Consider the following 15,238-nt stretch of genomic DNA (forward strand, 5'->3'; position numbering starts at 1 on the left):
TCTGGCTTCTTCTTTATGTGTCACAACCTCCAAGGCATAAGGAAGACCTTCAAGTAGATAAGGATATCTCCCTCAAAGTGTGTGTTTGTTGGGGGGGGGGGGATAGTATGTTCAGGACTTTCCTGGGTAAGTTTAGAAGCAGTATTCCTGAGAGAGGGCATAAATGATTCATAAGGAATTTTCCATCAATCCAACATCCTCAAATTGTACAAATATTAAAGTGCCCCAAATATGAAGGAGGTAGAGATGAAAACCAAAGGTGGCATGGCAGCCATCATGAGGCTCAGCTTTGCTGGATCTTTGTCAAGCAGCTGTTCTGGTTTCATGACTTCTGCCATTCCATTCAGATATGGTTGTGCCAGTTCCCTTTCTTCCAGGTTGTCCAGAGGTTTTTCCCTTCCTTCCTCCCTGCTTTCTTCTTTTATACCCCTCTTTCTTAGGGGTATATTCAATTCTAATGACTGACAATTATTAAATAATAGCTAATCCAATTCTCTACACTGATCAAATCCCCAGTCTTTTTGTTTTAAAGATTTATTTATTTATTATGTATACAGTGTTCTGCCTGCATTCCAGAAGAGATCACCAGATCTCATAATAGATGTTATGAGCCACCATGTGGTTGCTGGGAATTGAACTCAGGACCTCTGGAAGAGCAGCCAGTGCTCTAACCTCCAGCATCTCTCCAGCACCCCAACTTCCTTTAAGTTTTGAGACAGGTTTTCACCAAGTTGCCCAGGCTAGCCTTAAACTGAAACTCACTTTGTAGTAGAGGCATGCCTTGAACTCTCTGTCTGTCTGTCTGTCTGTCTGTCTCTCTCTCTCTCTCTCTCTCTTTCTCTCTCTCCTCCAAAGTCTCACTCTGTAGCCTTGGCTCATTAGGCATCTACTTGGCTCTACCTCCGGAATACTGAGATTAAAGGTGCCCGCCATCACACCCACCTGCATCTGTTTTTAGAAGCAGGCACTCACTAGATCCTTTCTGCAGCTGCCTCTGTCCCTGTGACACCAAAGGCTCTGATACTCAGGACCATAGGGAGAGTCACTCAAGGCACTCCTTTGTGCAGGAGAGTGGATAGCTCTAGGCCACTCTCAACACCCTGAACCCTGACCTGGCCAGAGGAGGGAACTATAATTTTCATAATACTGACTGGAGTGGTTTGGAAGCAGGCAACTTTTATGAGCAAGAGGAAGAGAGTCAACCTGTGACACATGTAAGTTACCCCAAAAATGAAAGAGAGGGAACTGGATTTAAAGAGCTGAAACAGGAGCCATCTTTGTGCATGGTGGCATACACCTTTGATCCCAGCTTTTGGGAAGCAGAGGCAGGGGGATCTCTGTGAGTTCAAGGTCAGCCTGTTCTACAGAGCAAATTCCAGGACAGACAAGGGCTACACAGAGAAACCCTGTCTCTCTGTAGAAACTTGGAGGGGGGAGTAGAAACTGACTGGAACAGAGGATCATATTTTTATCCAATTGGAAACCTAATTTTACTAAAATATGTACAACCTAAGTTTAAGAGGCACCATTTTGTGGTACCTGACTGTAGTCCCAGCACTTGGGAGGTGGAGGCAAGAGTACCAGAAATTCAGTGTCAGTTTTGGCTACACAAACGCTCAGCAGCTGTAATTAATCCCAGGAGAGCTGCACAAGACTGGGTCCCTGAGTCACAAAGGAAGAGAAGGGCTCATACGGCCTTCTCTCTGTGGAAGCCTTATAGAAGGGGTTAAAGGATTGCTAGAGGGATGAGATTTTCTTGAGGCTCCAATAGGCACACTCTTACCTACACTCCTGTAACTCCAATTAAGATCACTGGGTGCAATCTTTTCTTTGGTCTGTCTGGGGTGAAAAGATATTTGTTCCCATCTTCAAAAAACAAAAGACCTGGTGTGGTGGCAAAGGCCATTATACCCAACAGAGGCAGAGGTGGATGGATCTCTATGAGTTAGAGGCCAGCCTGGTCTACATGGTAAGTTCTAGGCCAGCCAAGGCTGCATAGTGAAACCCTGTCTATAAAACAAAAACCTGCCAGGCAGTGGTGGCACACGCCTATAATCCCAGCACTTGGGAGGCAAAGGCAGGTGGATCTCTGTGAGTTCCAGGCCAGCCTGGTCTACAGAGCTAGTCCAGGACAGGCTCCAAAGCTACAGAGAAACCCTGTCTCGAAAAACAAAAAACAAAAACAAAAACCTAGGCTGGAGAGATGGCTCAGTGGTTGAGTACTTGCTGGACAGTGACCAAGATTGAAGTTGAACATCTATAATCCGTATAACAAACCATGTGCTCTTCCTACACACACCTGTAGTACCCCAGTCCAAGTGGAACAGAAACAGGAGAATGCAAAATTAGAGGTTCAGGGAGAGAACAAGCCTCAAGGAGAAGAAAGAATGACAGAGGGTATCTGGTGCCCTCTTCAGATCTCTGCCTGTGCACCTGCCCCCCACCTGACACACCCATAAAATACACTCCTTAAAAAAGATGGTGCTCCTTTACTGTATAACTCTACAACTGACATTTCAGGAAGCTTCCACAAATTTAAACATGGTATCTGCTCCATAGTAGTGGTTACGGAATATAAATTGTAACTTACGAATCCACACCTCCTGTGATGTGGGAATCACATCCAATAGTTCACAAACACCAGGCAAGTACTCTAAGTGTAAACTGTACCCACACCTCTTTGATGTCTCTTATCTTGAACAACATCAAAACTATTCATGGGGGAGGCTGTGTGGGAGGTGATTCTTCAGTACGGTTCTTTGAGACTTTGAACCCTGTGCTCTAGTGAGACATGAGATCCAGGCCTGCTGAGCCTGTTTTCTCAGTTCAGGAGCTCAGGCTGGAAACAGACCTAATACCTAGATTTCAGCTTGGAAAGCCAGGGGTTGCAGACAGAGATGCTTAGCACCCACCACCAGTCTGAGATGGTGCTACCTGTTCAGAGAAGTGTTGTCTCATTCTGGGATGCTAGAATGGAATGCGGCTTGGGCAGGTCCAGTGGACCACTAGTTCCATGCAGGGTGGTGGGGGTGTTTTGGTCTCAGCCTATAGTTCTGAGATGCCTCAAGCCTGAACTCTGGGAAACACTCCATAGTGTTCCATTGTGCTCAGGCCTGGGGTGCTGTGAGCTCAGACGCTGCTAACTCTATACAAGATGCTGAGTTAAAATAGGACATGGATCCCTGGGACTTAAGTTTCAGCTGGTGAGCCACGATGTCGTGCTGGGAAAAGAACTGGGTTTTAAGTAAGAGTACCAATGCTCTTAACCCCAGAGCCATCTCTCCAGTCTCCCAATTTCCAGGTTTTTTTGTTTTGTTTTGTTTTGTTTGTTTTTTGTTTTTGTTTTTTTGTTTTTGTTTTTTTGTTTTTTTTGAAGACAGGTTCTTTTAGGGCTGGGTGTGGTAATACACAATCTCTAGGTTCAGGCCAGTCAGGGCACATGATAATCTAAATAAAAACAAAACAAAAAAGGTCTGGGGAGATGACTCATCAGTTAGGAGCACTGGCTGCTCTTCCAGAAGACTTGGGTTCAAGTGCCTGCAGGCACAGGGTAGCTCAAAGCAGCCTGTTAACTCCAGTCCCAGGGGATCTGGTGCTCTTCTGGCTTCAGTGTGTAGCCATACATTCAGGTGATACACCCACACACATAATCTTGAAAGAAAATAAAAGTGGGTTGTTATATAGCCCAAATCGGTCTCTACCTCAGGGCATTCTTAGGTGCAGCATAGGTGCCATCAAGCAGAGCTGATGGAAACAGGGCATTCAAAATCTGAAATCCATTCTTGAAGAGAGTGTAGTGCTCAGGATTGAACCTGGGACCTTACACATCCTAGGCAAGAGTGTTACTCAAGTATACTCCTGGGCAAGACTGAGCGATTATCACCGCAGCTTTTTGGTTTTTAGGGGTATAAGTTTTGAGTCAGGGTCTCACTGTGTAGTGCCAGCTTCACAAGCACTGGGATTACAGGGCTGTACCACTGATGCTCAACTTAACAGTTTCTTTCCTTGCTGTTGCCTAGGCTGACATCTAACTTGAGATACTCCTTTCTTAGCCCCTGGAGTGCTGTAGGATGTTCTGTATGTTGTCAATGTGTCTGATTGGTTGATAAATAAAATGTTGATTGGCTAGTAGCCAGGCAGGAAGTTTAGATGGGATAAGCAGACAAGGAGAATTCTGGGACAAGAAAACCAGCCCACCGTTCAGGGCCCAGCATGTAATGGCACACAGGTAAAACCATGGAACATGTGACATATAGCTCTTACACTTAAACTCAGCTCATTTCTGTTAGTCAGTAGTTAGCCCGAGCTAATGGCCGAGCAGTTTTAATTAATATAAGCTTCTGAGTGACTTTTTTATAAAAGGCTACAGGGCTGTGGGTGAGAAATTTGTCCTAACCATGGGCCAGGTGGGACACAGAAAAACTTTCAGCTACATTTCTTAGACCCTGGAGTAGCTGGGACTGCAAAGTTCCTAGCTGTAAAGAAGAGAGTTTATTGTACATATCCTGGAATAGATGTAAGTGGTGATGAGCTCCTTCATCCCATAAGAGTCAATAAAACAGATACACTCAGTCCTTAGCACTGCAGAAAACTGGGTACTCTCAAGCAGCTCCTTGAGTTCAAGGCCAGCCTAGTCTACAGTGAGATCTCAAAAAAAAAAAAAAAAAAAAAAGAAAAGGAAAACAACAGAATGGTGCACATTTTGGTGAGAAATACTGAGGCAAACAGATGAATGTTGAAAGTTACTACCTTCAAATGCCAGCACATACCTCTAAACACAGTGTGGAGAAGACTATCACAGGAGGGTCACCAGTTCCAGAGCAGCCTAGACTATATAGCAAGGCCTTTAAACACTGAAAAGTGACCATTAAAAGAGCACAGGTGCTTGGCATTAGTAAACGTTTTTCTTTGTACATCAGAAACAAAATCAAAAGCAAACTTTTATTTTTAATTGTGTGTATGGCTATGTGCCATTGCCGGATATTATTCAAACAGATATAAATATAGCAATCTCATGAACCAAGGGGGAAAAAGAAACCTCCTATATCTGGCCTTTTTAGCCATCTCATATAAATCAACTACTTATAGTACAGTCAGGTACATAAAAGCAGGTGACTGCAATTCTTGGAATAAGGTTTTTTGTTGTTTTTTAAAAATACAAGCTGTTTTTTCCACCTTTGAGATTATAATGAACACTGTCGCCACAAGTAAAGTCAGTCTAAACACTGATTTGGTCATTGGTCATCATTAAAATTAAATTCAAATAAAAACATACATTTTCCTTTTAAAAAAGGGGTGGGGAAGAGCCTTGCAAGTTTGGACTCATTTTTTCCTCCCTTGTTACAGATTCCCTTTGTGGTTTTGGTGGAGCAATAAACGGCACATGTCATCTGTGGGTGGCACTGTCCAGTGTGGGAGGGTGGACCTGCCTCTCTGGGTGAAGGTGACCCCATTGAGGTTCCAGGACAGGAAGTAACTAGATCCTAGCAGCCTTTCAAGTTTAACTTTTCCTCTGTCACTTTCTGGACATCCTCACCAGTCTTCAGCCCCTTGGTGTCAACATCACCTTCACCATCTTCAGCTGCCTGCTTGCCCACAGCTGCCTCATTCTCCACATGGTCCTCTCCAGCATCCTCTTCCTCACAGTCACCCTCCTCCTCTTCATCTCTCCGTCAGCTGCTGCTCCCCATTAGCATGTCCATGGGCTTCTCTTCCCTTCTGTGCCTCCTTCCCATTCTTGGTGGCGACCTCAGACTGGTGTCCACAGACAGCCATGTCTGACAAGCAATGGGTCAAAGTTCAAGGTTGTTGGTAAGAAAAACTGCAAAGGAGCCAGTTGGTGACTGTGGCCGCAGGGAGTGTGGAGCTGGGACCAGGGAACGACGTAAAGATGGCTTTTCATGCAGTCAGCAAAGAGCTTCATTTTTATTAAAGGGGAAATACGTTCATGATCAACATGGACTGACATCAATGAATTTTTATTGGCAACTACTGGAGTAACAGACGTTTGAAGTACTTTAAGGATCACTAAAGCACTTTTTAATTGGGCCCATCCTTTATAAAGTAGGCACTCTAACCCCTTTAGAACTCCTTGAAGCAGATTAAGAACAAAACAACTATTGTGATCGTTACAATTAAAACTCAAAACAAAACAAAACAAATCAACCTCCCCCAGAGCTGCTGACTAGATTGTCTGGTTGTGTTGGCTTCTTAGGGCTCAGGTTCTTTGACTGTGCAGATTTTCAGGGGTATGAAGTGACATCCAACGTAGAAATAAGGCCAAAGGGCACCGCTAGCGCAGTCGCTAAAGCTGTACAGAAGGGACTTATCACACAAATTGTAAAATGAAACCTCATGCATTTCAGAGTCTAAAAAAATTCCAACCCTACTAGGTGCTACATTGGGCAAAAGACTGATTTTCTCATGGCCCAGTGCAAAATAATTTTCCCAGGAATTTAGCCCAACTCCCCATAATCCGTCCTGCACTGAGTACTGTTGCAAAGTATTGTTGCTGTTCCTAGGCCTGCTCCTGGGGAAGGGCTCCTTACAGACCCCCAACATCCAGTCATATTTGCATGCCACATCTACCTCCCAGTACTGTCTGCCAGAACTATATCCTTCAGACCCCAGAACCACAGGGTACTGTCGAAATCTTTGTGTGCTATACGGTAACCTTTGCTTTCCTCCTCCGTATTGTACAGTTTTTTTATCTTCGGAGACCTTAAGTTTATAGTGTGCCGTCTTAGGATCCAGAAGTACATTAACGTGAAATCGCTTGATAATTCTGTCCAAGCCAGCACACTGTGGAGGAAACCGGTAGCCATACTCTTTCAGTTCAAATGAGAGTATACCAGGGCATTTGAGGCTATCGGGCCTCTCATAGCAATCTTTAAGCCCTGTCAGCAATTCCAGTTCTGGCCTTACATACTTGCTCTTTACCTTCCTCCACAGACACTTCAACGAATCAATGTGGTCTGAGAACTTTGCCAGGTTTTCCTGTAGTTTGGCCCTTTCAGCCGACTCTTCATTTTGTAACTGCTCAAGCATGTTCTGGCGTTCACTGTGGAGAAACGACCTATACTGGTGGTATTCAAGCGTCAGCTCTTCTCGTCTGCGCTCTGCCCACTTCTTCAGTTCTAGGGACCTCCTCCTTTGTGTGGCGAGTATTTTCTCAGCCGGCTCCACCTTCTCCCTCCACAGCTTAACATACCACTCAATATATTCCCGAGGACAGCGGGCGGCATCCTCTATGGGCCAAACACAGTGCCTCGTGTGACTCGAGGAGAGGCTGCATGGTGGACGGGGAACCTCTTGGTCCTCCTGGCAGGAAGTGGCCGGGAGCTGTTGGTCCTCCTGGCAGGAAGTGGCCGGGAGCTGTTGGTCCTCCTGGCAGGAAGTGGCCGGGAGCTGGAGCTGTTGGTCCTCCTGGCAGGAAGTGGCCGGGAGCTGTTGGTCCTCCTGGCAGGAAGTGGCCGGGAGCTGTTGGTCCTCCTGGCAGGAAGTGGCCGGGAGCTGTTGGTCCTCCTGGCAGGAAGTGGCCGGGAGCTGTTGGTCCTCCTGGCAGGAAGTGGCCGGGAGCTGTTGGTCCTCCTGGCGGGAAGTGGCCGGGAGCTGGAGCTGTTGGTCCTCCTGGCAGGAAGTGGCCGGGAGCTGTTGGTCCTCCTGGCAGGAAGTGGCCGGGTGCTGTTGGTCCTCCTGGCGGGAAGTGGCCGGGTGCTGTTGGTCCTCCTGGCGGGAAGTGGCTGGGAGCTGTTGATCCTCCTGGCAGGAAGTGGCTGGGAGCTGTTGGTCCTCCTGGTGGCAAGTGGCTGGAAGTTGTTGGTCCTCCTCCCAGGAAATGGCCAGGAGCTGAAGCTGTTGGTCCTCCTGGCAGGAAGTGGCCGGAAGCTGAAGCTGTTGGTCCTCCTGGCAGGAAATGGCCAGGAGCTGAAGCTGTTGGTCCTCCTGGCAGGAAGTGGCCGGAAGCTGAAGCTGTTGGTCCTCCTGGCAGGAAGTGGCCGGGAGCTGAAGCTGTTGGTCCTCCTGGCAGGAAGTGGCCAGAGGCTGAAGCTGTTGATGCTCCTGGCAGGAAGTGGCCAGAGGCTGAAGCTGTTGATGCTCCTGGCAGGAAGTGGCCAGAAGCTGTTGGTCCTCCTCGCAGGAAGTGGCCAAAGGCTGAAGCTGTTGGTCCTCCTGGCAGGAAGTGGCTGGAAGCTGTTGGTCCTCCTGGCAGGAAGGGGCCGGGAGCTGTTGGTCCTCCTGGCAGGAAATGGCCGGAAGCTTTTGGCGTGTCTCACAGGAACACTCCTCTTCCAGCTTTCTCTTCTTGCTCTTTCTTTCAGGGAGCGGCGTGGCACCTTGGGTCATCTTGCCCAGCTGTTCATTTCTCTGAAAACTCCTTTCTGGACAGTTAAAGTGGCAAACAGGGCAGGGAAAACGATCCTTTAGATCCTTCCATAATTCACGGATGCAGGTGAGACAGAAGTTATGCCCACACTCGATGGTCACCGGGTCCTTGAAGTACTTCTTACAGACTGGACAGTGGGCCTCTGCTTGGAGGTCAGCTCGCTCTGCTTCCGGCTCCTCAGAGCCTCGCACAAAGGTTGTGGGAGAGGACATGCTACTTCTCTGCAGCTCGAAACCAGCAAGCCCTAGTCGTACCTGAGATCTGGAGACCGACCAGCCTTTAGGCTCACTGCCTTGTTGACACTGGCTTCTGCAAACTTGGTTAGTTCTATGTACCTTACACCAGAGTGGGCTGGCAGAGTCCAGAGCCCAGTCCTACTGCATATAACAACACGTTAGCTAGGCTGTTGCTTTCCCTGCTCAGTGATCTGCAGGCAAGTGAAGTTTTCTTGTTCAAGAAAGTTGCTTCATATCTGAGAAAATAATTCTTCCTATGGGTGAGATAAGACATAGGAGTTTAATAATCAGACTGTGTGATTGGCAATATATTAAAACAACCACATACACGGGACCCAGGTTCGATCCCTGAGACCCACATTGGGGGTGGAACCAACTCTTGAAACTTGTCTTTTGATCTCCATGACCTTGATGTGTGGACACATAACCTATTTGAGAGCCCATGCATGCACTAAATGTGAACAAATTTATGAGTGCAAAAGTCATTAGGTGAAAATATGGGACGTTTATAGTGCAGATTTAACTCACAATTATAAGCAAATACCAACACAAGCTGGTAAGATGGCCCACTTGCTGTTCTTGCAGAGGGTCAGGGTTCAGTTCCCAGCACCCACATGGTGGCTCACAACAACCATCCACGATTCCATTTCCAGAGGATCAGATGCCTTCTTTTGAACTTGGGGGGCACAGACACACATGTGGTGCACACATACATGTAAGCAAAATATTTATACACCTAAAATAAATTAATCTAACACAATATGAAACAAAACAAGACCTGAAGTCCAGCATTATAAGCCAGGCTTAGTGGTGTATTCCTGTAACCACAAAACTTGGGAGGTAGAGACAAAAGGATTCTGGATTAGGCCTTCTAGACTATTGGGTCAGTCTGGGTTGTTTCAAAAAATAAAATAAAAAATTTTAAACAGCCTGGTGGTGGTGGTGGCACATGTCTTTAATCCCAGCACTCGGGAGGCAGAGGCAGGCAGATCTTTGTGAGTTTGAAGACAGCCTGGTCTATAGAGTGAGATCTAGGAAAGGTGCAAAGCTACACAGGGAAACCCTGTCTCAAAAAACAATAACAAAATGGATGTGATTTGGAACATCTGTATTTACATCACTAGGGAGGTAGAGGTAGGATAGGAGGAATTTAAGACAGCTTTTGCTACATAGTGAGTTCCAGGACAGGCTAAAGTATGGGAGACCCTATCTCAAGCAAACAAAACAATTTATAAACAAAAAATATCAGCTGGCCATGGTGGCACAGGCCTTTAGACCCAGCACTCAGGAGACAGGCAGATGGAGCTCTGTGAGTTCAAGGGCAGCCTAGTCTACAAATTGAGTTCCAGGACAGCCAGGGCTCTCTTACACATTGAAACTCTGTCTCTAAAAACAAACAAACAACAAAACACCAATCAGGGCTGGAGAGATGGCTCTGTGGTTTGAAGCACTGGCTGCTCTTCCAGAGGACCCAGGTTCAATTCCCAGCACCCACATGGCAGCTCACAATTGACTGTAACTCCAGTAGGCTTCAAATACTCTCACACAGACATATGTGCCAGCACATTAAAAAAAGAAGAAGAAGAAGAAGAAGAAGAAGAAGAAGAAGAAGAAGAAAAGAAAGGTGAGTGCCTGAACTTCTGGCTGGACAGCTTCTCTCTAGGCTCTAGTCTCTGGGGACACATCCCTTGCCCCTCCCCCACCTGCTGCAGCCCCATCAACCTGTCAGCAGCATCCTCCTCCCCCACCTCCACCAACCATCCCTGATGACAGCCTGGACCCCTGGAGGCACAGGCTCCACTTGTTTGGACTGGAGGAAGAGATGGGTAGAGGGCAGTGTAAGAATACATTCAACAACATAAAGAGCAATACAGCACCAGCGGAAACTAGTGGTTCTACAACAGCAAGACCTGAACATCCCAACACAGATGAAGCAGAGGAAAACAACCTTGAAAATAATTTTATGAAGATAGAGGCCCTTAAAGAAGAAATGAAAAATTCCCTTAAAGAAGTCAAAGAAAAGACAAAAAAATTGGAAGAAATCAACTCTCTTAAAGAAAGCCAAGAAAAACAACAAAACAATTGAACAGGTGAAAGAAACAGTTCAAGACTTGAAAACTGAAATAGCAGCAATAAAGAAAACAAAAACCTAGAAAATTCTGGAAATGGAAAATCTGGGTAATCGAACAGGAACTACAGATACAAGCATAACCAACAGAACACAAGAGATAGAAGAGAGAATCTTAAGCATTGAAGATACTATAGAGGAAATAGATTCATCAGCCAAAGAAAATGTTAAATTCAACAAATCCTTAATACAAAACATCCAGGAAATCTGGGACACCATGAAAAGACCAAGCCTAAGAATAATAGGGATGGAAGAAGGAGAAGATTCCAGCTCAGAGGCACAGAAAATATATTCAAAGTTATAGAACAGGCCTATGAAGTTACAAAAACCTTACAGAACACCAAATAGACTAAACAAACAAAAAAATCCCCTTGCCACATAATAAAGAAAACACTAAACATACAGACTAAAGAAAGAATATTAAGAGCTGCAAAGGAAAAAGGCCAAGTAACATATAAAGGCAGAAGGTCCTGGACAGATGTAATGCAGACACTAAGAGACCACAAATGCCAGCCCAGACTACTATACCCAGTAAAGCTTTCAATCACCATAGACAGAGAAAACAAGATATTACATGACAAAACCAGATTTAAACAATACCTATGCACAAATCTAGCCCTACAGAAAGTAGTAGAAGGAAAAACCCAACCAAAGGAAGTTAGCTGCACCCACCAAAATACAGGCAAAATACTCATACCAGCAAATTCCAAAGAAGGAAAACACACACACACACACACACACACACACACACACACACACACACAACCACCACCACCACCACCACCAACAACAACAACAACAACAACAAAACAAAAAATAATAGGAATTAACAATCACTGGTATTGATATTCCTTAATATCAATGGACTCAATTCACCTATTTAAAAAAAAAACAAAAAACCACAAGCTAAAAGAATGGATACATGTTCTTCTCTTGCATAAAAGAAACACACCTCAACCTCAAAAACATACATTACTTCAGAGTAAAGGCTTGGGAAAAGATTTTCCAATCAAATGAACCTAAGAAACAAGCTGGTGTAGCTATCCTAGTATCTAACAAAATAGTCTTCAAACAAATTAAAAGAGATGGAGAAGGATATTTTATATTCATCACAGGAAAACCCCATCAACATTAAGTCTCAATTCTGAACATTTATGCCCCAAATACAAGGGCACCCACATTTATAAAAGAAATATTACTAAAGCTTTAATCACACATCAAACCCTACACACTAATTGTGGGAGACTTCAACACTCCACTCTCAACAATGAACAGGTCTGCCAGTCAGAAACTTATCAGAGAAATAAGGAAACTAACAGAAGTTATGATTCAAATGGACTTAAATATTTACAGAACATTTCACCCAAATGTAAATGAATATACCTTCTTCCCAGCACCTCATGGAACTTTCTCAAAAACTGACCACATACTTGGTCACCAAACCAAACCTCAACAGATACACAAAATTGGGATAACCCCCTGTATCTTATTATACCACCATGGCTTAAAGTTAGAATTGAAAAAAAAAAACAAAAAAACAAAAATTACAGAAAGCCTACAAACTCATGGAAACTGAGCAACACTCAACTGAATCACCACTGGGTCAAGGTAGAAATAAGAAATTAAAGACTTCCTAGAATTCAATGAAAATGAATGCACAACATACTGAAACTTATGGAACACCATGAAAGCAGTGCTAAGAGGAAAATTCATAGCACTAAATGCCCACATAAAGAAGTTAGAGAAATCTCACACTAGTGACTTAACAGCACACCTGAAAGCTCTAGAACAAAAAGAAAAGAAACTCACCCAGGTGGAGTAAACACCAGGAAATAGTCAAATTGGGGTCTTATATAAACAAAGAGTTGGTTCTTCAAGAAAATCAATAAGATAGATAAACCCTTATCCAAATGAACCAAAAGGCAGAGAGAGAACATCCAAATTAACAAAATTAGAAATGAAAAGGGGGATATAACAACAGACACTGAGGAAATACAGAGAATCATTAGGCCATACTTCAAAAACCTATACTCCACAAAATTGGAAAATTTAAACGAAATGGACAATTCTCGGGATAGGTACCACATACCAAAATTAAACCAAGACCAGATAAACAATTTAAATAGACCTATTACCCCTAAGGAAATAGAAGCAGTTATTAAAAGTCTCCTAAGTGGGGCTGGAGAGATGGCTTAGAGGTTAAAAGCACTGCTCGCTCTTCCAAAGGTCCTGAGTTCAATTCCCAGCAACCACATGGTGACTCACAACCATCTGTAATGAGATCTGGTTCCCTCTTTTAGCCTGCAGGGGTACATGCAGACAGAACACTGTATACATAATAAATAAATTAAAAAAAAAAGTCTCCCAAGCATGGCTGGAGAGATGGCTCAGCAGTTAAGAGCACTGACTGTTCTTCCAGAGGTCCTGAGTTTAATTCCCAGCACCTACCTGGTGGCTCACAACCATCTGTAATGAGATCTGATGCCCTCTTCTGGTCTGCAGGGACACATGCAGACAACACTGCATACTCAACAGATAAACAATTTTATTTTTTAAAGAAGTCTCCCAAGTGAAAAAAGCCCAGGGCCAGATAGTTTCAGCACAGAATTCTACCAAAATTTCAAAGAGCTAATACCGATACTCCTCAAATTGTCCACACAATAGAAACAGAAGGAACATTGCCAAGGTTTTTTGTTTGTTTGTTTTTTTGAGACAGGGTTTCCCTGTAGCTTTGGAGCTTGTCCTGGACTAGCTCTGTAGACCAGGCTGGCCTCGAACTCACAGAGATCCGCCTGCCTCTGCCTCCCGAGTGCTGGGATTACAGGTGTCCGCTGCCGCCGCCCAGCTGCCAAGCTCTTTTTATGAGGCTACCGTTACCATGATACACAAACTACACAAAGATGCAACAAAGAAAGGGAATTACAGACCAGTCTCCCTCATGAACATTAATGTAAAAATACTCATTAAAATATTGGTACACTGAGTTCAAGAACACATCAAAAAAATTATCGACCATGACCAAGTAGGCTTCATCCCAGAGATGCAAGGATGGTTCAACATACAAAAATCTGTCAATGTAATCTACCATATAAACAAACTGAAAGAAAAAAAATCTCATTAGATGCTGAAAAAGCCTTTGACAAAATCCAATACCTCTTCATGATAAAAGTCTTGGAAAGATCAGGAATATAAGGAACATACCTAAATATAATAAAAAGCAATATACAGCAGGCTGATAGGCAACATCAAATTAAATGGAAAGAAATTCAAAACAATTCCACTAAAATCAGGAACAAGTCAAGGCTATCCACTCTCTCCATATCTATTCAATATAGTACTCAAAGTTCTAGCTAGAGCAATAAGATAACAAAAGGAGATCAAGGGGATACAAATTTTTAAGAAAGATGTCAAACTTTCACTATTTGCAGATGATACAATAGTATACTTATGTGACCCCCAAAATTCTATCAGGGAACTTCTACAGCTGATAAACACCTTCAGTAATGTGGCAGGATACAAGAATAACTAAAAAAATCAGTTGCCCTTTTATGTACAAATGATAAATGGGCTGAGAAAGAAATCAGAGAAACAACACCCTTTACAATAGTCCAAATAACATAAAATATCTTGGGGTAAATCTAACCAAACAAATGAAAGACCTGTATGACAAGAACTTTAAGTACTTGAAGAAAGAAATTGAGAAGATATCAGAAAATGGAAAGATCTCCCATGCTCTTGGATATGTAGCATCAATATAGTAAAAATGGCAATCTTACCAAAAGCAAATCTATAGATTCAATGCAATCCCCATCAAAATCCCAACACAGACCTGGAAAGCACAATACTCAACTTCATATGGAAAAACAAAAGACCCAGGATAGCCAAAACTATACAGAAAAGGAACTTCCAGAGGTATCACCATCCTTGATTAAAGCTCTACTATAGAGTTATAATAATAAAAACATCTTGATATTGGCATAAAAACAGACACATGGATCAATGGAATCGAATCAAAGACCCTGACATTAATCCACACACCTATGAATACCTGATTTTTGACAAAGAAACCAAAAATATACAATGGAAAAATATACCCTGTCATCATAGAGCCTTCATCCAGTAACTGATGGAAGTAGATGCAGAGATCCACAGCTAAGCACTGTGCCGAGCTCCTGGAGTCCAGTTGAAGTGAGTGAGGAGGGATTATATGAGCAAGGAGGGGTCAAGATCATGATGGGGAAAACCACAGAGACAGCTGACCTGAGCTAGTGGGAGCTTACCGGCTCTGGACTGACAGCTAGGGAATCTGCATGGGACTGAACTAGGCCCTCTGAATGTGGGTGACAGTTGTGTGGCTTGATCTGTTTGTGGGGTCCCTGGTAGGGGGACCAAGATTTATCCCTGGTGCATGAACTGACTTTTTGGAGCCCATTCGCTGTGGTGGGATACCTTGCTCAGCCTTGATACAAGGGGGAGGGGCTTTGTCCT

At 44.0% G+C, this 15,238-nt stretch overlaps 1 protein-coding gene across 1 annotated transcript; it reads right to left on the minus strand.

Annotated features, from left to right (window-relative positions):
* Window positions 1-6,210: 6,210 nt before the first annotated feature.
* LOC118597773 (E3 ubiquitin-protein ligase TRIM7-like) lies at window positions 6,211-8,598 on the minus strand. The gene has a single exon (XM_036209442.1). It carries the CDS (start codon window positions 8,596-8,598, stop codon window positions 6,211-6,213), a length of 2,388 nt encoding a protein of 795 aa, XP_036065335.1.
* Between the last annotated feature and the right edge of the window lie 6,640 nt (window positions 8,599-15,238).

This window comes from Onychomys torridus, chromosome 17, assembly GCF_903995425.1.
Source record: "Onychomys torridus chromosome 17, mOncTor1.1, whole genome shotgun sequence".
NCBI classification, from domain to species: domain Eukaryota; kingdom Metazoa; phylum Chordata; class Mammalia; order Rodentia; family Cricetidae; genus Onychomys; species Onychomys torridus.

What these genes read in the sequence shown, in the direction of transcription:
- LOC118597773 (XM_036209442.1), bottom strand. Translation starts at nt 8,598, where the DNA reads ATGTCCTCTCCCACAACCTTTGTGCGAGGCTCTGAGGAGCCGGAAGCA.